The sequence below is a fragment of the Argentina anserina genome, chromosome 5 (assembly GCF_933775445.1).
Source record: "Argentina anserina chromosome 5, drPotAnse1.1, whole genome shotgun sequence".
NCBI classification, from domain to species: Eukaryota; Viridiplantae; Streptophyta; class Magnoliopsida; order Rosales; family Rosaceae; genus Argentina; species Argentina anserina.
Genome location: NC_065876.1, coordinates 11,709,797 through 11,736,837, shown reverse-complemented (window position 1 = coordinate 11,736,837; position 27,041 = coordinate 11,709,797). Strand labels below are relative to the sequence as shown.

Here is a 27,041-nt window from a genome sequence, read left to right as displayed (position 1 = left end):
CATAAACAAAAATCGTTTGCTTTGTCGATTGCATCAAACAAATGAACGGTTATGGTGAAAGTTAGTAGTCTCATGATCAACCGTCAATTTGTTTGGTGCAATCGACTATGAAGATGATTTTTGTTTATATCAATTTTTTGCAAACATGATCTTTAGTAATAAACTAAACTTTTGAACGGTTGAAATCATATATTTATATTCTCAAAGTGTGCAAATAAATGAAAGTTCGGACGCACGCGTACATACTAGTTTGTACGCAAGTTTTTCCCTTTGCTGACTGCATATTGACCTGAATGCCCTTGTTGACTATGACCCGACCGCTTTTTATTTTTCTCGTCTCTCATCTCGTCCTGCGCACTCGATGCCGAGAGAGAGAGAGAGAGAGAAAGCAACCGGATTCGGGGGTTCAAACCGCTGGTGTGGCCGGCCGGGAGGAGGCGCGGAGCCGGGCCGGGTAGTGGCCGGATTTGGGCGTAGCGCCGGGCCGTGAGAGAGATGTTGGGTTAAGGTTGTAGAGCCGGGAGGAGTGGGGAACGGCCGGAGGAGTTGTTCCGGATTAGTTATGGTCGGGCCGAGAGAAGGCTGTGGCTGGGGGAGTTTGGTTCCAGCCGAGAGATGGACTATCAAGCCGGGCGGAGAGAGCCGCCGGTACAATGTGCTCCTATTGTGATGAGACTTGTCTGGTCGATCAACACAGTGGTTCACAACGAGTGCGATGTTGCAGCCGGGACTAGTGGCTACTGCTGCCGGATAGAGAGGTGAGGCCGGATGAAGGTTACGAGTCGAGAGTAGCCGGGACAGAGCCTCTGGGCCAGGAGAAGGGGCGGCCAGCCGGGGCATCAAACGCGAAGACTTGAAGAAAAACAACTATCAGTGATAATCACTTTATGTCCACTTTTCTTTTCGATTTGAAGAACCGAGTTTGTTGCTTGTACACGGAAAATGAAATTTTTGGGGTCTTGACCCTCAAACTCTCTGAGCCCTTGTGATCTGAGATGTGTGATCAAATTAAATCTATCTCTAGAAGCTTGGAAATGGTATATGATTGTTGTTGCTGGGACGGTCATGGTGAGAGAGCTCTGGCCGAGCGCAGACTTTTGCTTTCTAAAAACTCTGTAAACCAAAAACCCAGTAGGAAGTGGCGTGATTTGATTTCGTTGTGCAGCAGACCAAGCTTGTACAATAACCTAACTATGGGGGAGAAAAGCAAGGCTAGATCCCTTTTCTCTCTTTCCAGATATTTTGCGGATTGAAGAATCCATGAGGTCAAAGTAGAACCTCAGATCTAGTTTCTCTTTCTTCTTCATATACTATGGATTTGAACACAAACTTGTGAAGGAGATGACTTCCGGAATTATGAACAGAGGGGAACCCGAGATGAGACTATAAAACCAAGTGGTGTGAAACATTTTCCAGAAAAATAATCTCGGGTAGACGATGATATTGCTCAAGGTGAGCTATGAGGGTGACCACTGAAGACCCTCATTCTAGCGCTAAATGTTACGTTGGGATTCCGGCGGGGGAATTTTGGCGAACCGATAAAGCTTCTTTCACCTGTAAATTATGAACACATAGCGTTACGGGGTGAAGACTGGGCTGGCCGGCCTTTAACGCTCCCAAGTCAGCTACCAGGAGATGAGATGCCTATTTATAGAGACAAATAGTGTGTGACAACTGAAATTATCAATCTGCCCTTATAGAGCTAATAACGCATGTAGTGGGCTTTTGGGCCTAATTGGACCCGAAAGTGGCTACGATAGTCAAATGTAGGGCGAATACTTCTGATGCTTAGCCCTATAAAGGGCATATCGTTAACACTGGTAAATTAAAATTATGCTATGTCGGTAATAAGGGAGCTCAACATGATTTTGCTGAATCTCAACCTATTTTCTTTTTCTTATTGCTCTGCAGGGATCAATCAATTTATTTAGCAAATTTGATGGCTATTCGATGTGGCCATGCTCTTCCGATGTGGCCCTGAGCCAATCGGGGTGTTGTTGAACATTTACTATGTAACGAGTTTTGAATACATAATCTATATGTCTATATATTTCCAGCCTCAATAATGACCGGAGTCGGTTTGTTATTCTCGACGTACAATCATCTATGAAAGTCCTATTTTCGGCTCTAAAATATAACTAGCCTCTTAACACATACACTGAAATTGTTTAAAAAACTACTTAACTTTCATCCTCACACATGATAAAAAATAAAACATGTACATAGAGAATTGGAGGTGACACGTACTTTGAAGTGGTTGACGCAGCCAAACCAACGGAGAATTAAAAGGATCCTGGTCATGAAATCAGATTCAAGACCACATAATGACCGAAATATGACAAAACAATCAACCATATAGTGAAGAAGCCCTTAGCATTTCACGGTTTCACAATGAGCAAAAAAAGGATCTAAACACAAAATGAGGTAGCTTCAGTCTCTTCCTCTTACATGTATTAACCTCTTTGGCTACAACTCTAAGCTCTTTGTTGCACAACTGAGAATCAGCTGCTGATAAAATCACTCATCTCCAGATTAAAATTCTTACTGTCGTACTCGGTTTACGTATCGATCGAAAACGCATGGATGCAACTCACAAATTCGTATGCCAAGAAAATTTGGTTAACCCACTGGAATCCATGGCCATCCAAGTCTCTTGCATTCTCGTCATCTCACACTTCTTTCACATTCTGCTCAAGGCCTTGGGTCAACCAGGTCCCATTGCTCAGATCCTGGTGAGTATCTCCTAATGTTCTCATGAACAGTACGTTTATTCCAAATCAGGTGATTCTTTGGAAATTTTTTTTTTGGATACAAGATTCTTTGGATATTGATAGTCTGATAACTTAGCATATTTAAAATTGACAAGTACATTTATATACCAGGCTGGTTTGGTGTTAGGTCCTACGGGATTGTGTAACATAGACGAAGTAAGGAATTACTTCTTACCGGCTTCAGCTGCACAATACTACGAGATGTTCGGGTTCTTCTGCCGCATCCTCTTCATGTTCCTGTTTGGTTTGGAGGTGGACATTGCTTACATTAGGCGAAACCTGCGCGTTGTGTGCGTAATCGCATGCGGTGGTGCCTCAATAGGAGCCATTTTTGGGTTGGTCTCCTCCTTCTTTTTGAGTGATAACTTTCTGGAAAAGACATCTGGTAAGGCAAATTATGTTTTCTCAATGATGTTGTTTATAGCCTACTCCGCCACCCCGGTCGTGAACCGTCTAGCGGCAGAGCTGAAATTTGCAACCTCAGACATTGGACGTTTGGCTGTGTCTGCTGCACTGGTCACAGAGCTCTCTTGCTTATTGATATTCAATTTCATGATCTTGTGCACGTCAGGGAAAATGGTAGGAAATGCCTTCTTAATCCTAGTAGGGTTGGTACTTGTGCTTGTTGCTTTCAGATACATGGCTACATGGTTGAACAAACGCAGCAATAACCACAAGTACCTTAGAAACCCTGAGGTGTTCCTCATACTATCGGTTCTAATAGGGACTTCTATGCTGATTGAACTGGCCAACTTCAACAGCATTATAGCTTGCTTTCTCGCAGGCGTGGCATTCCCCAAAGAAGGGAAAACGGCGAGAACATTGCTACATAAACTCACTTACTCCGTTCACAACTTTGTACTTCCTATTTATTTTGGGTACATCGGCTTCCAATTTGACGGGACTTATTTGAGTAACCTAACAAACATATTGATTGTTCTCGTTCTGGTTCTTTTGTGCATCAGCAGCAAGATTGGTGGCGTTGTTGCAGTTTGCCACTATTTGAAGATTCCCCTCAGTGAAGGGTTCTTCCTTGCTTTTGTATTAAACTTGAAAGGCCATGCTGATCTCTTATTCATAGGCAGCGCGGCCAAACAACTATTTGTAAGATTTCTAAACCACATCTTTGAACCATATTTTCATTTACAAGTTCAACTAAATCAATTGGGTTAATTTATAGCCCTAATTGTTTCAGGAATGGACCCCTAGGGCTTACAATTTGTTAGTAATGACTATCGTTATTAGCACTGTAATATCAGGGCCAATGGTGGCTATCTTAATGAATAAAGATTATCAAGTGTTCGCTCACACACGCACAACCCTGAGTACTGAACTGGAAAACCCTGAGAATGAGCTCCGAGTACTGGGATGCGTGTATGGACCTCGTCATGTAAACCCTATACTCTCGGTCATATCAACACTGAGAGGGCCTCAAACCGCACCCATAATGCCCTACTTGGCTCACCTAATCGAGCTACAATCGAAGCGCAGAACCAATGTGTCGTATCATGAGCTCGAAGATAATGAAATGAGCGATGAGGACGAGTACGGCGGCAATGACGTGGTGGAAATCCACAGAACAGTTGACGCCTTCACTGTAGAAACCAACATTCTGATCAACATGATCAAAGCTGTGTCTACTTTGTCTGGCCTGTACGAGGATGTGTGCACCGCTGCTGAGGACTTGCGCACGACCATCATTTTGCTGCCGTTCCACAAGCATCAGCGCATTGATGGGAAGATGGAGACTGGGAAAGAGGCTGTACGGACGACGAACCAGAAGATTCTCCGGCATGCACCGAGTACTGTTGGGATCATTGTGGAGAAAGGGCTAGCTGGGGCTTTAGGGTTCTCGCAGCTGAATAGGGTGGACACCGTTCAGCATGTTGCGACACTATTTTTTGGAGGGCCTGATGATCGTGAAGCTATTGCATGGAGTACTCGGATAGCAAATCATACAAAGATTAATTTGACGGTAATTAGATTCCTCCCTACTGAATCATCTAACCCGAGGAATATGAAGGTAGACTCGGAGAAGGGAAGGGATGACATTGAAGTCTTCATGGCGTTGTCAAGTTTGGAAATGGGCAATGACATTGACAATTCCTTTCTCAATGACTTCTATAACGGGTACGTACGTTTGTTTATGTTTGCTTTAGTTGGCTACGAAATCTCTCTTAGCTTTGTTAGAAATAATTACTATACGGTCTTCCCAATCTCAACAAACTCGACATTAGCTACTTGTGTAAGTAGGTCTCATCAATGTGAAGCGTATAAAAATGATCACTAATATGGTACTTGGGGCTGTGGTGACTACTGAGATTTTAGAATTGTACGTGCTTTGTTAGCAATGCAACTACATGTAAGTGACTTGAAATTAGGTTACAGAGATAAAAAAAAACTAGAGTATTGTTTGGCTATTTGAATGGGAGTTGGTAAGAAACATATCAAGTAATTCAAAGAAATAATTATCAACAGTCGTCTGTTGCTAAGAGCCAAAGATTTTTTATCAAAAGAGAAAAAACCTACGATTCTTTGTATTTTTTTTCAGTTAATCATGCACCCGGTAAAGTTGTGTCTTGTTGGGCTAGGTATGTTGCATCTGGGAAAGTTGGATACGTTGAGAAGTATGCAAACAATGGGACAGAAACAGTGGCAGCTCTACGAGACATTGGGGACTTGTATACACTGTTTATAGTAGGGCGGGGTGGACGAGGTCACTCACCATTAACCACCCAAATGAGCGATTGGGAAGAATGTCCTGAGCTGGGAACGGTTGGAGATCTATTGGCTTCTTCAGATTTCAACATCAATGGTTCCATATTGGTAGTTCAACAACATAGGCACACGAAGAAAGACATTATAGATGATTAGCTTGAGGATAAGAATATTCGAGCTCACAATGTAATATACTTGGTTCTTTGTGAAGTACATAATGAATGTAGTTTCTGATCTGAATACCCTGTGAACTTACGATCATCAGCTTTCCTCGTACTAAAACGGCGAATGCAAACATTGCTTTTCTTACCGAGCAACTTAAAATGGGGCTTGCCAGTTGCCACCTTGAGCTTATAAAGCACAAAAATAAAATGTAGGAGACAGAGATGATAGATATAAATGAGGGAAAGAGAATGACTTGCCACCTTGATGCATAATATATCACAATGGTAACATTCCCTATTTCCCACAAAACCTTACTCCACAACAACCATAACCACAAAACCTTGATTCATGTAAACCCTAAATCAAGCCCCCGCTTCCAAATGGCTTTTGTAGCCAGACACCGTGGTGGGTGAACTCGGTGCGCGCCAACCCAATGGCTTTTATTTTATGGATTGAAGAAATTTTCCTCCAATACGATTCAAATTTTTACCGACCTGTTTATATCCAATTTAGAGCATCTACAACACTATTGCTAATTTTTATATACTAGAATTATCTTCATAATCTTCCGTTGTATCTTGTCCTAATTAGTATATGTCAATCTAGATAATAAATGATATATAATCTATAATTCTACGGAATACTCAATGTAATGCCTATATAAATGCTCTATTATCAATTAATAAAGATTATATTTCTCCATATTCAGATGCGTATTACATTATTCAATAACACGTTATCAGCACGTAGTTATAACCTTGAGTTCTTAAGTCTAGAACCCTATTTTATGAAAAAATTCTTTCAGTCATGAAAATAATTCGACATAAGAAAACCAAAAAAAAATTTCTTCTTCCATGAAAACAATTCGACATAAGATGATGAAAAAAAAAATTATGAGAAATCCTTCTGCTGAAAATAAAAATCGTAGAAAAGAAAAAAAATCAGAAATAGTTTTGTTCTTGGGCACTCAGAAATTTCCTCTGGGCACCTTTCTCTCCTCTGATCTACCTTTATTAGCGTGAGTCATGGTATAGTATTACTGTATTAGGAATGTGAATATTGTAATTTAGTACTTACCAATTTAGAGTAGGGACATAGGTCAATTGTACTCTTGTAGTCTTTTATATGTAGCCTCCAGTGGGAGAAGAATAATATATCAGAAATTCATTCTATCATATTCAATTTGGCATCAGAGCAGAGCAAAGATCCAAGTGACTTTGTTTTTGTTTTTTTATGCCGTTTGTTTCATATCAGGTTTGCTCTTGGGAAGTGGAATTGCAAGACCCCATTGTTAGGCTTGCTCCACCGTTGTCTTTTTCTCCTTCGTCTGGCGTTGTGCCTTGTCAGACGTGACCACCGCCCGTCTCTCCCGTCCGGTTCTGACCAGCGATTTCTCTCCCGGCTGAGTTCCCAGACCATCGGCGTCGTCTTTCCGACTGAGTTTCCAGATCGTCGACGTTCGTCTAGTTCGACGTCACTCTTCGACTGGTCGCGTCGTCCTCTTCGCAAATATGCGCGTCTCTCTCCGGCGATCCCATTTGCTCGACCCGGTTCTCTGAGAAATCAGCCTGACTTGGTTCTCTGGTATTTTGGTTCGGCAATGCACGTTCACCGATAGTGCAAGTGCACTCGAGGCAAGTTCATTTCAGTTTTTGTTTCCGTTGCATAACTACTGATTTGTTGATTGTTTTACAATGAGTTTTGGAAAAGAAGAAGAAAGTTCTCAGGTCACTGATGTTCAGAAGCTTGAAGTATCTGTCAAGAATTCTGAAAGTAGATCCTTCGGGGCAGCTAAACTCAATGGAACCAATTTTTGTAAATGGAAGAAGATTATGACAGCTCATCTCCGAGGAATGCACAATATGAGGCATGTAACTGGGGCAATTAAGGTCCCCATTGAGGATGATATTGATGCCTACGCTAAATGGGAAGATGATGATGGTTTGGTGATGTCTGTATTGTATACAACTATGAATGAGGATATAGTCGACTTGGTGGAGCAATGTGATACTGCGCATGCAATCTAGAAGACGTTGGAAGACCTATACACTAATGAGTCTGATTTCATACAAGTTCATGAGTTAATGTGCACCGTTTCAGCAATGTAGCCGAGTGGGCAACCAATGGTGCAATATTTCACTAAGCTGAAGAATATTTGGGCTGAAATTGATATGAAACGTCCTTACAAGATTAAGAATCTGGAGGATATAGTCTGGTACCGAAAGGAAAAAGAGCTTGAGCGAGTTCACCATTTCCTACAAGGTCTTGATGCAAAGCATAACAGTGCGAAATGAAAGCTTCTCAGAATGACCGAGCCCCTAGCCTGACCACGACTTTCACATATATCCATAAGGATGAGTCTCAGCATGAAAGTCTCAATCAAGCACAAGTTGAAGTTTCTAACCTTACTGTTCAGGCCAGGTCTCTAGCACCACTCCTTCAGCAATCAAATTCAGTCCCACTTCATAAGCAATGACCACCACCAGGCTTTGGGAATTAGCCGTCCTCATTGCTCTTATTGCAATGACACTGGCCATGCTCGTGAGACTTGTTGGAAGTTGTATCCACATCTTAGGCCAATGAGGCCTAATTATCGTCCTAAGGCAAAAATAACTATTCAGTTGGTCTAGGAACCGAATATCTATGGTGTGGTCGGTCATGATCATTATACAACAGGAGGGGCAACACCCACAACATCAGTAGCTGGTCGTGGTAAGATTGGTATGGTTTAAATATTTCTAACTTTGCTGGTTCTGATACATGGATTATTGATTCTGGTGTTTCAGATCATATGACTTATAACAAATCTTACTTTACTATATTGTTCTCTCACCAGTACCCTATGTTACTAAGGCCAATGGTGAGGCCTTCCCTGTGTTAGGAAAATTGTCAATTCATATTACTAATGCCCACAATAGAGCTTCAAAATATGGTATATGTACCTGCTTTATCTCATCATTTGAATATCTGTCCCACAGTTCAATGTTGAGGCCAAATGCTCTGTGACCTTTTTTCTCATGTATGTGATATTTCAGGATCTTCTCACCATGGAGTTGATTGGTCGGGGGTATCTGAGGGGCAGGTTATTTCATCTGGATCACACATACGCATGGGAGAAACCAAAAGCACAGTCTCGGACTGCTTTAATATCCACTTCAACAAACTAAGTGAAATTTGGTTATGGCATCGTCAGTTAGGACATCAATCTTTTAGTGTTATGAAAAATTACATGCCTACTTTGTTTATTGGTGTGAATGAGTCAGTTTTACGTTGTGAGATATGTGTTTTGGGCAAGAGTCATGACACTACTTATTCCCCTAGTATTTCTAATAAAAGTGTCGTTCCTTTTGCATTAATTCATTCTAATGTTTGGGGACCTTCGAATGAGCCTACTGTGTTGGGTATGAGGTACTATGTGTTGTTTCTTGATAATTGCACATGGATTGTTCTTCTTAAAACCAGAGATGAAGTTTTTCCAACTTTTCAAGCCTTCTATACTAATGTCCAAACACAATACAATGCCACAATCAAAGTTCTTCGTTCTGATAATGGGGGGGGGGATAATTTGTGAACCGAGTCTTTCAGGAGTTCTTTCAAACATATGGAATTTTTCATCAAACAACGTGTCCTTACACACCTGAGCAGAATGAGGTTTGTGAATGGAAAATCGTCATTTACTTGATATGTCTTGGTGTATTCTCTTTAGTGCCCATATGCCTAAAAATCTTTGGGGTGATGTTGTCATACCTTCTGCTCACCTCATTAATCGTCTTCCCTCTAGTGTCCTTCAGGAAAAAATTCCATATGAGATGCTTGCATCTTATGTCTCTTTACCCTCCTTTCATAATCTCAATGCTCGTGTTTTTGGTTGTGTTGCTTTTGTCCATCATCCAAAACATTAGAGGTCAAAGTTGGATGCCCGAGCACTTAAATGTGTGTTTGTTGGTTATGGAGGACATCAGAAAGGGTACATGTGCTATCATCCTCCTACCATGAAGTACTATGTCACTATGGATATTACTTTCTTTGAGAACATGAGCTATTATATCTCTTCAAATAGTGCTCTTCAGGGGGATCATTCATATTTTGAAGAGTTGTATCATGGAGAGGAGGAGACATGTCATATCGGCGATATGGTGACAAGTTCAGTTGAGATCACTGATCCATCAGCTACACATGCATCACCATATGGGTTTGGTGTAGTTACTCCAGAGATTCAGGTACCAACGATGGGTCAGATAGGAGATATGGTGACAAGTTCAGTTGAGATCACCGATACATCAGCTACACATGCACCACTAGATGGGTTTGGTGTAGTTACTCCAGAGATTCGAGTACCAGAAGCTGCCAGCACCACTGCCCCTCCTGCCTTTCATACTGTTATTTATACCCCTGACTCATGTCTCCCTGGTACATAAGATCACTTATATAAGGTTAGTCATTCTATTGGGGTTAATACTAGTGATGGTAATAATAGACAATATGTGTTGCCAAATAGGTCTACTCGAGGTCAGCAAACAAAAAAGTATGAACCTATCATTTGGGCTAAAGCTAAGTATCATGTGGCAAATTTTATATCCACCAAAAGATTGTCTAAGTCATATGAATCATTTGTGAATCAAATATCTGATGTATCAGTACCTAACAAAGTGCATGATGCATTGGAAGATCCCAAATGAAGGAAACCAATAGAGGAAGAGATTGAAGCATTACAGAAGAACAATAATTGGGAGCTTGTATCTCCACCACATGGTAAGAAGGCAGTGAGATGTCGATGGATGTTTACAATGAAGCATAATCCAGATGGGGCAGTGAGCCGGTATAAAGCACGTCTAGTAGTAAAGGGATTCACCCAGACATATGACATAGATTATGATAAGACATTTACACTTGTTGCAAAGATGAACACTATTCGGTGTTACTTTCTTTTGTTGCTAGGTTAAACTGGCAACTTAGACAGTTTGATGTCAAGAATGCATTCCTTCATGAGGAACTTACAGAGGAAGTGTATATGAATCTCCCACCTGGATATATAGCTGCTTCTCCAGGTAACTTTGTATGCAGATTGAGAAAATCTTTGTATGACCTTAAACAATATCCTCGTGCTTCGTTTGGAAAGTTGGTTACAAACAGAGTAATTCAAACACATTGTTTCTCAGACACAAATGAGGGAAGGTAACATCCCTAATGTTGATGATATAGTTGTTACTGGTAATGATACTATTGAGATGGATAGATTACAGAAGCAGCTAGCCACATAGTTTGATATGAAGGATCTAGGTACACTCAAGTACTTCTCGGGCATTGAGGTAGCCAGGGAGAGTGAGGGTATCTATATATGTCAGAGGAAGTACATCCTTAAGTTACTAGCATAAACATGTATGTTGGATTGTACTCCAATTGATACTCCTATTGTGTAGAATCATCGATTAGCAGAGTATCCAGATCAGGTTCCTACTGACAATACTCCTTATCAGAGGCTAGTTGGACGTCTGATTTATTTGTTACATACCAGACCAGATGTTGCGTATGCAGTGAGTGTCGTGAGCCAGTTCATGCATAATCCAAGTGTGAATCACATGAATGCTGTTGTGAGAATTTTGAGGTACTTGAAGTCAGCTATAGGGAGAGGAATAATGTTTTCAAGTCACAACAATAATCTTGAGGTTTGTGGCTTCACAGATGCAGATTGGGCTAGAAATATTACAGATCGGAGGTCCACATCAGGGTATTTTACCTTTGTACGGATAATTTTGTTATATGGAAGAGTAAGAAACAAAAGGTGGTAACTCGATCTAGTGCTGAAGCAGAGTATATGTGTATGGCTCATGGAGTGTATGAGTTGTTGTGGCTTAAAAAATTGCTATAATCAATCATTAGAATACCACCACCATAGTTCAATCTTAAGCTCAATCCATAAACTTAAAAATATGAACTCATGGCTACTGAGCCTTAATTCAAACTAAACTAATGGAGTAATCATTTGTACACTAAGAGAGACCAATTCAATTATATTCTTGACAACAAGCTTATAATCTCCAAGGAAATAATTCATCCTCACTCTTCATTGATATACAACCTTTCTTTAAAACAATTGAATTTAACCTAGAACATAAACCCAACGTCATAACAACTCCACCCACAACTTTCATTATGCTCAAATCAAATAAACCCAACTACGAATCACAAGCACCATGAAAAAGAATCAGAATTTGATCAATACCTGGCCACTGATTTCTAATCGAATTCTAGGTCCACTCCTTTGATAACTCCCACTAACAGACCTTAAATTAATAGAAGGTATCATTAACCCAACAACCAAAGTGAAATTGAAATATGAATACCAATAACGGGGCTGGGTTTACTTGAGAACAACTTGGTTCCAATCCAAATTCTAACTCGGTGTCTTGCCTCAATATAGAAAACAAAAGAGAACGTTGATGGGTTCTTCCTATCTTAGTGAGGTTCTCGCTGTAGTGTTTCTTGTGAGCTCGAGGGAATTAAATCGTGGTGATTGAAGTGATCAGCTTGAAACAAAAAAGAAAGTGAGGTTGGTGCTTCAGTGAAATGGTGGTAGAATAACGACTAAACACTTAATGTCAGATCAGAAACTAATATCTTTATTCCACACTACCCATATGTGGAATTACCTCCTTTAATTTCCCAAAATAGACTAATAGTTCATATTAAGGCTTAGTAAAGAAATGTTGAGTAGGAATTCACAACTCAATTACCCGATTTTGAAAAGAATTTCCAGACGCAAATGCCACAAGCAGCAAAAAGTAACTAAATAAAATTTCTGGGTCTCACACAACTCCTCCAAAATAGGCCCATAGTGGCCCAAGCCCGTATGGAGAAGTCCACATTTGCTCTGGCCAACCAGGGAGAGACTGCCGTTGACCACCATCGTCCTCCTTGCGTCAACCCATACTGGCAGACTAAAACAACATTCGTTATCACCATAACACCCAAATGATCCAATCACCTATGAAAGACGGCAAGCTACTTACACCTTGGGACCCACACATCATAGCCAAGTTCTATGACAAATCCGGTCACCGATAACACATCTAATCAGCACAACTACGCTAATTAGAAGGGATCACTACCCGATTTCCACCATTGCCATCATCATTATCCGAACTTTTGAAGAGAAGGATCCAGGATCCCAGATCCGCTGAACCAAACACGCAAAAGAAAACGGGGATAACCTTTGCCAGAACCCAAGCTTCCCACCACAAGCCATACTAAGAGTCAAAGAGAAACTTGTAGCAAAAGCCTTATGAATGAACATAAGGGGTGAATGACCGCAATGAGGCTGACATGTAGGCACGACGAGCGAAATCAGTGGCCTGCAATCGCGTTGAGCAAAACCTCAAAACTAGGGTTTGCAACCACACTAGAGAGAGAAAGGCTCTCGTCATCTGTTTATTAGTTAAATGTTATGAACATTAAATAAATTGTTAGAAATTAAAATTTCATTAAATATAGCAATGGAATACTTGTTACTCTTTAAACTATATATTTAAAAACAATTTTGTCCTCCAGGTTTCAAATTAAATTGGTTAGTCCCTAATTCTCATTTATCAACAATTTAGTCAATTTCATCCTAAAATGGTCAATTAAATTAATAAAATAACTAAAATGCCCTAGTTAAAATTAATTTCCTTTTTCTCTTTTATTTCCCCCCTTCTTATTCTCTTTGTTCTTCTTAATCCGAGAGTAATCTTAAACGAATATGCATATACAAGTATCCCACTAGATTCACCACGCATTCGCCACTCTAAATGAAACTCAATTTTTGATATCATTTGACTCTCCTGAAAAATCCGCACATTTATGACATTTTAGATGAATGGGGAAACAAGAGAGATTGGGAGAGCGAGAGATGAGAGAATGTAAAATCAAATCTATGAAAGAAGACAAAGAGGTATCTACATGTTTCTTAAGACTCGTTGCTCGTTTGAGAGTGTATATGAAAGAGATGGAAGAAGAGAAAAAAGAAAATAAAAGAGATGAGTTTTAAACGAGGGTGTTTTAGTCATTTTAATGTGTTAGAATTTATTACTTCAGGGAAATGGATTAAAATGTTGAAAAATGAGAGATTATGGACTAACCAATTTAATTTGAAAGGTGGATGACAAAATTGTTTTTTTAGGGATAAAATTTAAAGAGTTTTTTTATTAGAGTAGATTATGTCTTAATGTAATAGATATGAATCACTGATTTTTCGCGATACTCTATACGTAATGCTTATATATATGTCAAATTATTAATTAATAAAAAATTAAGTTATGTTTAATTACATTATTATTATTCTCGTAACAAATATTTTGTCATAAAAGTTGTAAATGGTTAGTCTTGGCATTTTCATAGCACTTCACGTGAGAGACTGACGTGGCGTATAAACTGCTCAACACTTGGACTATAAATGAGCACATGGTCACGCTTAAACGCCCCCACATGGCATAATGTTCGTGACTAATCACCCTTTGCGATCTTACCCAAACGACGTCACTTCGACCTCCTCGTCGGCTATCATTCCAAACTCCAAAGCCTCGATCTCCTACTTCCCTCCCACCCCACAGTCCACCTCCCACCCGATAGTCCTACGCCTTTCATTCCCTTTCGCCCCACGTACGCCCCTTTACATATTAAGTCCCCATCACCACGCGTCGACTTCTCATTCATTAACGTGTGTTGAGCCCAAAGAAAGTGACACACACGATAATAGACCTCCAGACGGCGCCTTCCTGTCATTAGAGGAAAGCGTGACTAGAAACGCCATTCTTGATTCTTCAATTTCAATTCTCTGGAAAGTAAAACAGAGTTGTTCTGATTTCGGCGAACGGCGATTCTGCATTTTCCGGCGGTGATGAGATAGCGAATTCCGGCCGGCGAAGATGTTGGAGGATCAGGTGGCGAACCTCTTGCAGAGGTACCTGGGGAACTATGTGAAGGGGCTCAACAAAGAGGCCCTCAAGATCAGTGTTTGGCAAGGTTCGAACTCTTTCTTCTCCTTCTTCGTCTTCTTTGTTTGACTTCGCTAGTGGTTTATTGGAGGTTTTTGAATTGTGATTGTGTGGTTAATTGGTTCAGTTGTGATTTTGAGTGATGTGGAAATGTGGTTTTGATAGGGCTTTAGGTTAATTTGATGCCAATGAACAATGTGAAGTTAATGGAGACTAGTAATGAACTCTGTTAGTTAAGGAATTGAATTGAATGAGACTAGTAATGTTGAGAGATGTACGAGTTTAGCTGAACATTTCTGCTCCATTGAGCCGTATTGCTTGAAACCTTGATCATAAGCTATTCCGAGGTTTTAGTAGCTTGTACTATCGTCTTCAGCTTTATCAGTAATCACAGTTGTCGGTACTCAGATTTTGAGGTTTGAGCCTTTGAGTAGCTTATACATCACATTGTCAGTTACTCTCGAATTTGAAACTGACCTTAAACTGGTGGATCGTAGTGCTTGCGGTAGCATTGTTTTTAGCTCATTTATGTTGACAGGTGGATAGCTCCAGGATGTAGAAACAGTTTAGAGCTTATGAGTATAGCTCAGGGGTTAGAAATGCTAGGCTCGAAAGCATTTGAGTTCCTGAGTGGGATCTGTCAGCATTGCACCAACACATCCACACAAAAAAGGAGGACCTAAGCTGACGATTCACGTTTTCTTCTTTGAAATGGAAGCTGAGAATTCACTTGATTAACAAGTTTGCGGATCTCATTCTTTAATACTACCAAGTTTTTCTTACAGGAATCCAGCTGATTCAGAAATAATTTTGCCATTTATATAATTATATGTGGTGATGATAGTTTCAGTCTATAATGTTGTTTTGAGAAAAAAGCAGACCTTGCAAAAACAGAAAACCGCAAGCAACTTTACCTTAAAATCAGAAGCAGTGTTCAAGGAAACCTTGCTTTGCTTTAATTAGACACACTGTGGGTTATTTGATTGACCAGTGTTAGTTGATTAAATGATATTCTGGCTTGTTTATTCTTTTGGTGATGATCTCTGAAATAGATCTCAGAAATTGGTATTAGGGGGCTGCATTTTGGAACAAGCCCTGCTGTAGTAATAAAAAAATAGGTCGTCAAAATAGGTTATCACTTTAATGAGGACAAAAAGTAGTATTTGAATGTGGGATTATGTTTTGCAATCAAACAACATTCAATGCAACCAGAAGCAGGAGATCAACTTTGGTAACTATTTAATTGAACACCAGTGACCAAATTGAAATTTTTATTAGACTGTGGGTATTCTTTTTTGCACTATAACAGTGGCCTTTTCTTTTTGACTACCCCTTTAGGGTTCTAGATAGTCCATTGGTAAAATAAGCCATCTTCATTCTCTTGTTTATCTCCTTCAAAGGGTTCTCAGATAGAATAATATCAACTTGGGTAAAATTCATTATTCATTTTCTGGCTCCACAGGTAATTTAGTAAGTTGAGGAATATGCAGATTTAGCTTATTTTTTTTTTGTTTCTTTGTTGTTGTAATTCTGCCACTTCCAAAATCAGAAACCAAACACAAACAAAAAGAGAAAAAGAGAAGAGAAAAGGCTCTTCCCTATATTTGGTCAGTGTCTTTTTGTTTAAAGTTGTTAGTGGCTTTGTGCGTGCATGGTCACCTTAGTTCTTATTATTTATTTGTCTGATTATAATCAGGTGATGTGGAGCTAACAAATATGCAGTTGAAGCCCGAGGCACTGAATGCATTAAAATTGCCTGTGAAGGTCAAGGCAGGTTTTCTTGGATCCGTGAAACTTAAGGTGAGGGCACCTTACTTTCTTGAATTATTCTTCTGTTGAACTTCTTTCAGCTTAGTTACAGATGATATGCTGACAAATTTGACTTATTCATAGTGACACTAACAAGAAATTTGATTTTTATTATCATCATCCTATAGGCAATATCTAGCTAGTGTTTTTTCTTTTTTGACATTTTTAATAGAAAATAACAATCTTCTGAATCAATTTATACAAGTACTATGTCATTATCTCTTAGTTGAGTGTCTCCTAAGCTTTGTGTTGCTCACGTAATAAAACTAAATTGATTTATGCAGTATTTTTGATACAAGAGAATAATGCTGATGTTTGTCTGGTTTCATGGAATATTTCTAAAGCTTAAATCAGGGCAATGCATGGTGCATCATAGAGCGAGGCATTTTCATTTACTTCTGTCAAGTTCTAAACCTGTTTCTTCATTGTGAGATTTATTCGCTTTCATCGTGAGATTCATCGGGTTGTGCTATCTAAATCTGCAGTGGATTCTGAGATTGGAGTGCTTGTTATGGAGCAACCTCCTCTACAAGTCTTTTCCATGTTGTTGGATGACTTGTGTGAAAGTCCTTGATATAGGACAATAGTTTCCATTGGCTAGGTTTTTTTTTTTGGGATGTGTTGTTGGGCTGTTTTAGTCCCCATTTATCCATTGTTTTTATTTACTGATTACTGGTGTGGATTTGTTTATGGTATTTACTGCATTTAACCAATGAACTGTTTTTGATTCTTTGAAATCAGGTTCCATGGAGCAGGCTTGGCCAGGATCCAGTGTTAGTTTCTTTGGATCGCATTTTTCTTTTAGCTGAGCCTGAAACACAAGTTGAGGGAAGTAGTGAGGATGCTGTACAGGAATCTAAGAAAACCCGAGTGCAGGTAAGACATGTTAATTTAAATTTGTGTTGTTTGTCAATGCATATTTTGTGACAGTCTGACTCAATCCCTTCTTAATAGGAAATGGAAATGAGGTTGTTGGACAAGGCACAACAACTGAAGTCAGATGTGGTAAGATATAACAAGATCGAAGTGGCAACTGGAAATATAATGTGTACCAGTGTATGTTTGTGTGTACATATGTATGATGTATTGTGAGTCTCTGAATTCCATGTTTCAATCTAAATTGTTTTTTTAATTCCTGAACAATTTTTTTAATGCATTATATTTTGGTTTTTGTAATGAAAGAGCTTTCATAGGTGTGATAAATGTGTCTAGCGCTTCTAAGTGTCTTCACTTGTGGGATGAATCTGGCATATGGTTGAAGTCATTTGAATATGGTTTTGGTGGTATTTCTTCTGCTTTAACTTACTTTGGGAATCTTAAGGCGAGTCTTGAGCATAGATGAGAATAGCATATGCAATTGTGCATCTCAAGGCTCAAGCTACATCAGACTCTTGATAAGATGCTAAATGTTGATGTATTTCTATTTTGGAGATTTGTTCTGCTGGAACTCCTATGTTCTTTATCAATGCTGTTTTTAACTATACATATTCTTTCTTCTTCCATATAGAATAAATCATGGTTGGGATCCCTCATCAGCACAGTAGTTGGAAATCTGAAACTTTCAATTTCAAATATTCATATCCGTTACGAGGATGTTGAGAGGTAATTTTTTTTGCCCTTATACTTCTCTTTTTTTTTTTTCTATATCTTGCATGGATGTCTTATGTCTTCAGTGTTGTAGCAATTTTGGTCATCCGTTTGCAGCGGGCATAACCTTGAAGAGACTTTCAGCCATGACAGTTGATGATACTGGAAAAGAGACATTTGTTACTGGGGGTGCACTAGACCGTATTCAGAAGGTTCCCTTGTCTAAAAGAATGTACTTGCTAAACAATAATTGGAATGTTTTCATTCTTTCAAATGCTTTTAGTTCAAAAAAGAAGATAGATAATAATTTCAAGAGTAAAAGTGTAGAAATTATTTCAACTTTTTATGCTGAATCCCTGCATTAGGTGATACTTTTAATTTCTTATTTTTGCTGTATGTAAAAAAGAGAGGCTTTTATTATGTGGTCCTCAAAAGTGTTCATTGTTTGCTTGCATTTCTGTCGAATTGGTTTTGTTATAAATTCTGTGTAGTTGTGTAGAAAATTAAAACAAAAGAGCATTTCTTTCTTCAAAAATATCTTTACTTCATCAATATTCTGGTCCCTACCTACTATCTTAAAATTCATGCTATATTTCTCCATTTGGTTTTCAGTCCGTCGAACTTGATCGGCTTGCACTTTATCTGGATTCTGATATTGCTCCATGGCATGTTGACAAACAATGGGAGGATTTGCTTCCATCAGAGTGGGTTCAGGTAATGCCCAGTATTCTCTATTTGTTGATCCATGGGACACATGCACACAATATAATTAACAATATGTACACTATTTGTTGATCCATGGGACACATGCACACAATATAATCAACAATATGTACATGCTACACGGGTACCTTTTTTATTTATTTTGTAAACACTTTGTTTTCTTTTCTTTAGGTTTTTAGATTTGGTACTAAAGATGGTAAACCGGCAAATAAGTTGGCCAAGAAGCACACTTATGTACTGGAACCTGTTTCTGGAAATGCCAAGTATTCAAAGCTACGACAAAATGAATTTGCTGATAGCGGTCAGCCTTTACATAAAGCAGCAGTTAATCTGGATGATGTGACTATCTGTTTGCCAAAGGTTCGTTGTTTTTTTTATTGAGTAGAAACGATAAATCCAAGGGTTCATTGTTTACTCTGTCTTCATCAATCTTTTTTAGTGTCCTCTGGTATTTAATTCTACTTGGAAAGTTGGTTTCCATGGTCTTAAACTTTTTTTTTTGCAGGATGGATACAGGGATGTACTGAAGTTAGCTGATAACTTTGCCGCTTTCAATCAGCGATTGAAGTATGCTCATTATCGTCCACATGTCTCAGTAAAATCAGATCCTAGGTCTTGGTGGAAATATGCTTATAGAGTTGTTTCTGACCACGTGAAGAAGGCAAGGTATTTAGATTAGTTAATATCTTTTAATTTTCCTTTCCTTTGACATTTTCTGTTATGTGGATCACGAGTTCAAAAGTCTCAAGTAATCAATATGTTTCATTTATCCTGAGAGTTTAATATCTCCAAATTTTGACCATGACATGCGATTTAAATGATATGCTACCAATATAATTTGGATATCCTGTTGTTCCTTATTCCATTTTACATTTCTATGAACACAGTTCAGCATTCTTCTTTTCTTTTGCTTAAAGCCTCATGTTTGTTGACAGTGGGAAATTGTCATGGGAGCAAGTTCTGAAGTATGCAAGATTACGTAAAAAATATATCTCTCTGTATGCTTCGCTGCTTAGATCTGATCCTAGTCGGGCAGTGGTGGAGGATAACAAAGACATTGAGGAACTAGATCGTGGACTTGATATCGAACTTATCCTCCAGTGGAGGTACTGTCCTTCTTTCTTCTTTTGGCCGTAAAACTACTACCTCCAGTACTTTTAAAGAATTCTAATCCAAACTACAGCATAAGGAGCTAGTGAGCTACAGTGATCAATTATTGCTTACACTTCCTCATTCTTTGTTGTTGACTGCAATTGATGGTCCTATTTCATCTGTCTCTTTTTCTTGCTTTTATATCTCCATATAATTAAATGCATTTTAGGAATAATTTAGTATCATAATAGTGCTTTTATATATAGCTAATCTCTACATCTTTTTATATAAAAAAAATATTGACAAAAATGCTTCTAGAAGATTAAGTGTTATAAAATCTAAAGTATACATCATTAATTTAAGTATTGTGGAATGTATTCAATGCAGCATCTATTTACAATAATGAAAAGAGGCTTTAACACTGAACCTGCTAAGTATACAGATTGTGAATACAGAACACGAAGTTAAGATTGCTTCCATAATGAAGGTGGGGCCTGTTTAAGGAAGTTTATGTGTGTAGGGTCACTGTATGGGTACTTTCAGTCATTGAGTACTGTCTTCGCAAAAAGAGCGAACAGCTAAAACTCTTTTGTTTTAGCTGTTTTCTGGGTTATTTTGACGATGTATAACAGGACGTTATTGAGAATTCCAAAGGTTTTCTGGAAAAACTTTAGGTGGCTGCAGACATGAAGTGGATCTCCCTTTAGGATCACGTTAAAATTTGTTCAGCTTTCTGGTCTTCAGGTAGCTCCAGATTTGAAATGGATCTCCCTTTTTTTCTTCAGATATTTTCAGCAAACCCTGGTAGTGTGGTCTTATTTTTACTTGTTTACATCATTTGGGTGTCGATTCCTGGTCCACTAATTTGCATTCAAGTTTATGGATCTTTTTTGGTAATGTTGCAAGTCCCCATGAGAAATAACATAGTAACATACTTGAGCAATAGTCCCTACTTCCTCTCTCAATGGATTACTGTTCTGGTTCCTCAGTTTGTCTTGAAGTAATTTTGCAGTAAGAAATAATATTTCCTTCTTTTTGTTTGTGTTTCTATTTATCAACATACGTATGATCAAATGCTTCCTTCCATTGTCGATTGTAATATTATATTGTGATTGATAATCTAGCCAAGCAATATTCTCGAATTCATATAGACCAATAGTTTAGTTCTTCATACTCTTTCTTGGGGTAATTCCGTAGTATGCCTGCAGGATGTTGGCTCACAAGTTTGTAGAGCAGTCATTAGAGTCGGAACTTGACTTGAGGAAACAAAGAGCAAAGAAATCTTGGTGGTCTGGATGGTAAATAGTTATTGTTCAAAATTTAAAACTAGGTTTCTCAACACTAGTAATTTATAAATTTATGCTTGGGATTGCCTGCTTGGCTAACTCTATCTACTTGTCCAGGGGTAGTCAGTCTCTGAAAGATGAGAATGAACCATTTAGTTTCACTGATGAAGACTGGAAGCAGTTGAATAAAATCATTGGGTATAAGGAAGGTGATGATAGACTGCTGGTTACGGTTAATGAAAAGATGGATGCTCTTCAGATTTCCTTGAGCATTTTTATGAAACGTAATGCCACTAAGCTTATTGATGAGTATCAGGAGTGTCTTGCTGAATTATCATGTGAGGGCATTGATTGCTCAATAAAGCTCTATCCGGAAACAAAAGTTTTTGATCTGAACTTGGGATCATATAAGTTATCCACTCCAAACGGTCTCCTTGCTGAGGTAAGGCTGTCCTGTGTTTTTCTCTTAAAATTTGGTGGTTATCTAAAATAGAATCACAATTATCCTCCTAATTCCATGTACTGACGAGGACAAATGTATATATCCACGCAGAGTGCAAGTGCTTGTGATTCTTTAGTTGGCGTGTTCTGTTTCAAGCCTTTTGAGACCAAGGTGGACTGGAGCTTTGTTGCTAAGGCTTCTCCCTGTTATGTCACTGTATGTTTATTGTTCTCTGAATTTCTTCTTCTTTTTAAGAAATGTTTTATTATCATTATTTAAAAAAATGACGACATCTCTCTCTCTCTCTCTCTGATGTGTGTGTGTCTGATACTGGTTACATCTGTATGGCAGTATTTGAAGGATGCAATTGATCAAATTATCAAGTTTTTCCGGAGCAATACAGTTAGTCAGAAGATAGCTATGGATACAGCAGCTGCAGTGCAGGTTCTTTTCACCTTACTTTTTCTGTTCCAACATATGTAGTTCCTTAAAATGCTGTCCCGTTTGCTGGTATTCAGCAAGTTAACTATGAATTTTCTTTCAATCATTGTGCATGTGTTATCGGATATTATGGTTTTTGTGACCGAAAAAACTGTAATGCTGTTTGTTACATAATGCACTCATAGGGTTACTTTTGTATAGAGTTTTGGGCCAAATAATCACATATAATTATCATTCTGAGTTGATTACCTGTTTCATAAGTTTCTTTTAGGGTGCTTTTTTATACAATTTAGCTTAAGTAACCTCGATTTAAAACGCAGGTGACATGTTGCTCTTTTAAAAACTGAGTTTTTCCATATTTGAGTTTATTCACTTCAGTCTCAAACTAATCCATAATATGATAATTTAGCTAAAAGCTAAGTACACCATTAGACATAATACGATCACAATTTCTATATCAATTATCAATTATGTGCTTTATAAGGGAAAAACTCTGTTTCTAATTTTTTCTCATATCAGCAGTTTTATTAAATGAATAAAACATTTTTATTTGAATTCAGGAACGTTGTTAGTTTCTTTTATATTGTTGTTTGTTTTATGGCTCTGTTCCTTATTGCACATTTATATACTTCCAGGCAATCTCAGTATTATTTTCTCTTCAATCTTATAAAAAAAATGCATATCAAGTTTATTTTGAATTGAATATAACTGTACTTTACATTTGCAGAAATATATACTTGATACAAGCAGAACAGTATTAGATATAACATATAATATTAATTAGCATGTAATTGTCTCAGGGGTATACATAATCGTTGGTGCACAAGGTTTCCCTCTACATTTATATGTGAATGTAATCCCTCTACGTGTTTAGTTAAATGAAGAGGGTTAAGATTTCCATTGCTTTTATGGGATCTAGAATTGGGTTTTTGATTCTGGAAATAGACGTGGGCATTTCACAATGTATCTTTTGAAATATCGATGCATTGTGATGGGGTCAACAAATCATCAGTGGTTAATCCAAAACTCATGTTTTTACTAAATTCTGTTTTCACTACAATCTTAAAAGAAATTCATCTCTCCACTGGCATTTTCTTTTGCTGATACGGACTTTTGGTCATTTCATTGTTGCATTAAAGGATATTCCTGTTGGATAATTAAGAACATGCAGCGTGTGCTGTGAGGATGCTAAATATCCTCAAGCACTTTGCATATCTCCTGTTCCTCTACATTCCTAAAAGATGGTATAATTAGTGGCATAGTTGGCATCACTATCCAAACTCCCACTCTGGATACTTCTTGTTTGCCTTGATTATCATGATTTCAATAAATGGGGTTTAAACTGATTATTATGCATCAGATGACAATCGACGAAGTCAAGCGCACAGCTCAGCAACAAGTGAACCGGGCATTGAAGGACCACTCAAGGTTTATATCTTAAATTCTTCTGATTTTCCTTGTGTACTGTGAGCCACTTCAGTATAAATATTTTGGTCACATCACTGTGAGGAAGACATTGATCATGAAAGGCTAATGTAACTCATTGGCCGTTTGACATGGGTAGACAGGGAAGTTTTTGCTTATGATGCGATGAGAGGCTTGATTTTATAGAGAATAATATTCTGCAGTTAGCTTCCATGTACCGGTTTTTATTAGTTGTTAGTGTGTTTTAGCATTCTCAGTGGCAATTTAATTTGAAAAACTTTTGACATGCTCTGAGTTAAGTACTTAAGAAAGTGTGTTTTACTTGCTTGATGACCCATGCGATGAGAAGTAGTTTTGACATCCTCCTCATTTTGTTTTTGCAATTGTTATTCCGCAAATAAGGGATGGCGGATCTGCTGATATGTAATATTACTATGGATATTCCTTTGCAATGGAATCTTATGTAGGTGGTGGTGTGAGTTTGGCTTCATAATTTCTTCTCCTTGCTTACGTAATTTTTTTAGTGATGGAAGCCAACAAAAGAGGCAATTACTCTTTGGTGTGTGGTAAAATTAAATTCTGCTCGGCTTGCTTCATTGGAATTGAACAGTGGGTCTATCATGAGAACATAGAGATGTCAATCTACTTATAAGTAATCTTTATATACTGTATGATTTAGAAAAAAAAGCGCCAATTTTACTGTCTATTTAAGTCTCTCATGGAAGTAGTTTAAAATTTCCTTCTTGATAGTCTTATTGACTTGATCATGGAGGGTACGGGGACGTTTTTCTTTTTTCGGTCTATAATAGGTCTGATTTTGATAGATTTCCTTTGTTGGTCCGAGTACTGTGTTCTTTAACTGAAGTTTCTTTTTTGAAAGTTATACTTAGGTCTTCCAATTTTGTTCCATCTAAGGATCTTTATTACTTTTATGTTAGGTTTTTGTTGGACTTGGATATCGCAGCTCCTAAGATTACCATTCCTACTGACTTTTGTCCCGACAATGTGCATCCGACAAAGCTGATGCTGGACTTGGGAAATTTGGTTATTCGTACAAAGGTTGAAAACAAAGCTTATATTTAGATATGTAAAGCTGTGGTTATTTCTTGTTAAAATTGATTGAACATGTGATTTGGATGCAGGACGACTTCGAGCATGGATCATCGGAGGAGATGGATATGTATCTGCAATTCAATTTGGTTCTAAGTGACGTGTCTGCATTTCTGGTCGATGGCGACTACTTTTGGGGCCAATCTCCTTCAAAAAACTCTGCTGGTTCTTCCACTTCAAATGGTGTTGGTTTGTTGCCTTTTATTGATAAGTGTGGGGTAATCCTAACATTTCAACAGGTATCTGTGGTGATCTCTTTCGTTAAACACTTTTCACTCTCGTAGTGTTCCTGTCGCATGTGTAAGGATTAAGATTTTGTATTATATTCAGATTAGATTGGAGACTCCATCTTATCCTGCAACACGAATAGCTGTACGGGTGCCAGCTCTGGTGTTTCACTTCTCCCCAGCTAGGTATCATCGATTGATGCAAGTAGTTAAGATCTTTGATGAGGAGGATAGTGAGAAGTCAGATCTCCTTGGCCCTTGGAACCAAGCTGACTTTGAGGGGTGGTCGTCTCTTCTTGTTTTCAAGGTTGGTTCACCGACCACTCTCTCCCTCCCTCCCTCCCTCCCTCTCCCCCCCCCCCTCTCTCTCTCTCTCTCTCTCTCTCTCTCTCAAACTTCGATTTTCCAATTTTTTAATCATCTACCCTAATTTAATGTGATGATAGGGTCTGGGAAATAGGGAAGCAGTGTGGCAGCGACGCTACCTATGCTTAGTTGGTCCTTTCCTTTATGTACTGGAGGCCCCTAGTTCCAAATCGTACAAGCAATGTATCAGGTTCTGCTTCCAACTTTTCTACATTGAGATGTAGATGGCATGATAGCATCAACGTAGTTTGTATATTTCAATTACTTTCACAATATAGATGTGCATGCACTACCAAGTTGAATGGTTTTGTACTCTACTAAATCTTGGTAACTAAACTGACAACGAACATTGCACAACTATAATTAAGAAACAGGCTGCAATATTTTTCAGATAATTTAGCATGATTGTTGTTTTGTTTTGAATAAGTTGAAGTTTTTAATGATACGGATGTTTTTTTGGCTATTAGGGTGCATAACTTTAACAGTTTGCTAGTACTGTGATTAATATTTTCCAATGGAACTCTGAGCTCAGCTCTGATTCATTTTAGAGGACTTGATGCAACAAAATGCAATGAATTGGCCACTTAGAATCATCGTAGATATTATATATAATATATAAGAGTAAGACTGAGGAACAATGATACAGCCACTCAGCTCTTATATATTATATATATGCAGCCAAATGCAATGATATGAGAAGTGTTATATACTATATATAATATATAAGAGTAGGAATGAGGAACAATGATGTGGCCACTTAGATTGTCTGTAGTTAAAAGAAATTTATTTTCTCTTTTCTTTCTGTTGCTTCCTCGTCTTAGCTTTTTTTTCTCTCGATACGGTAGATGTATTTACTATTTCTAAGCTGTAATTGAATTCTGTATATCAATCTCTCAGCTTCCTATAACTTCTATAGTACTCTAGTTCATATGAAGATACAATCATCAAGTACTATGTTATTATGGTTATTATGTATGCCAGAATTTTATCAACTGCAATTAACTTGCACAAGTGCGCACTTATTTCAGCTTACAAGGGAAACACATATATCAGGTTCCCCCAGAGTTGGTTGGTGATGCCGATCTTGTTTTGGCTATCTGTGACATTACACGAGCGAATAACAAGGTTAAAAACGTGTATTATTTGTTATAGACTTTTTCCTCTTATTTCTTAATATTTTAATCAACCAAGTTATATCTATAGGTTGTGGAGGACGCAAGTTCACTAATCTTTCTCTTTGATTCTGATGATTCAAAGAAAAGTTGGCATAGTCGGTTGCGGGGGGCTGTCTATCGTGCATCGGTAATCCTTGTTTATTTCCCGAGTGACCATTCATATTCTTAAAGTTAACAACATTTCATTTGAGAAATGGCAACATACTGGATACCATAATTGCTGATCTCTGTGATTTACATGGTTTTTGGTGTCATCCTGTTGCAATTTCGAAAATTTCAGCGTAAATTTTCATATCTGTTTCAATGTTATTTAACTCTCTGACTCATTGTTAGGCAAGATGTTAAGTGATGATGTCTCAGTAGTGTATCCACAACCTAAACTCTCTTTGAAGGGTACTTCTGGGATTTCTGATATTTCAGCGTTTTGGTACCCGATCTCCTAGATATTAGGGAGAAGTTCTTATCATCAGAGGACCTTTGATTAGGTTTAGGTTCTCTTGGATACCAAATCCCTGAAACTATTTGAGAGCCTTGAAATTCAAAAGAATCTGGGTCATGGGCACTACTTCGTGGTCATCACTTAATGTCTGACCCACCTGTGGTTGGGTTGGATTTGCATTTTGCAACAAATTGTAAGAAATTAGGATGGATGACACTTCCGGACCATCAGAAGTGGGATGATATGGCTGCGCTTCTTATTGTAATGAGTTATATTTTTTGTTCTTATTAATT

General features: G+C 38.2%; 2 protein-coding genes across 2 annotated transcripts in view; both read left to right on the top strand.

Moving 5' to 3' along the window:
- The first annotated feature begins 2,579 nt into the window (after positions 1–2,579).
- Positions 2,580–5,645, top strand: LOC126795909 (cation/H(+) antiporter 2-like). Its single transcript, XM_050522635.1, has 4 exons — positions 2,580–2,732; positions 2,883–3,875; positions 3,967–4,901; positions 5,363–5,645. The coding sequence occupies exons 1-4, from the start codon at positions 2,580–2,582 to the stop codon at positions 5,643–5,645; spliced, it is 2,364 nt and encodes a 787-aa protein (XP_050378592.1).
- An 8,803-nt stretch (positions 5,646–14,448) lies between these two features.
- The window catches only part of LOC126794616 (uncharacterized), a 33,732-nt gene continuing 21,139 nt past the window's right edge, over positions 14,449–27,041 (top strand). Inside the window, exons 1-21 of the mRNA XM_050521373.1 lie at positions 14,449–14,654; positions 16,323–16,426; positions 17,177–17,311; positions 17,390–17,440; positions 17,943–18,037; positions 18,117–18,234; positions 18,635–18,736; positions 18,917–19,105; positions 19,251–19,411; positions 19,681–19,851; positions 21,046–21,135; positions 21,241–21,565; positions 21,677–21,781; positions 21,917–22,009; positions 23,367–23,434; positions 24,370–24,490; positions 24,574–24,780; positions 24,872–25,075; positions 25,215–25,324; positions 26,163–26,259; positions 26,338–26,436. Of these exons, the coding sequence (XP_050377330.1) occupies positions 14,558–14,654; positions 16,323–16,426; positions 17,177–17,311; positions 17,390–17,440; positions 17,943–18,037; positions 18,117–18,234; positions 18,635–18,736; positions 18,917–19,105; positions 19,251–19,411; positions 19,681–19,851; positions 21,046–21,135; positions 21,241–21,565; positions 21,677–21,781; positions 21,917–22,009; positions 23,367–23,434; positions 24,370–24,490; positions 24,574–24,780; positions 24,872–25,075; positions 25,215–25,324; positions 26,163–26,259; positions 26,338–26,436 (2,742 nt within the window). The 5' untranslated portion in view covers positions 14,449–14,557. The remainder of the gene's footprint in view (positions 14,655–16,322; positions 16,427–17,176; positions 17,312–17,389; positions 17,441–17,942; positions 18,038–18,116; positions 18,235–18,634; positions 18,737–18,916; positions 19,106–19,250; positions 19,412–19,680; positions 19,852–21,045; positions 21,136–21,240; positions 21,566–21,676; positions 21,782–21,916; positions 22,010–23,366; positions 23,435–24,369; positions 24,491–24,573; positions 24,781–24,871; positions 25,076–25,214; positions 25,325–26,162; positions 26,260–26,337; positions 26,437–27,041) is intronic.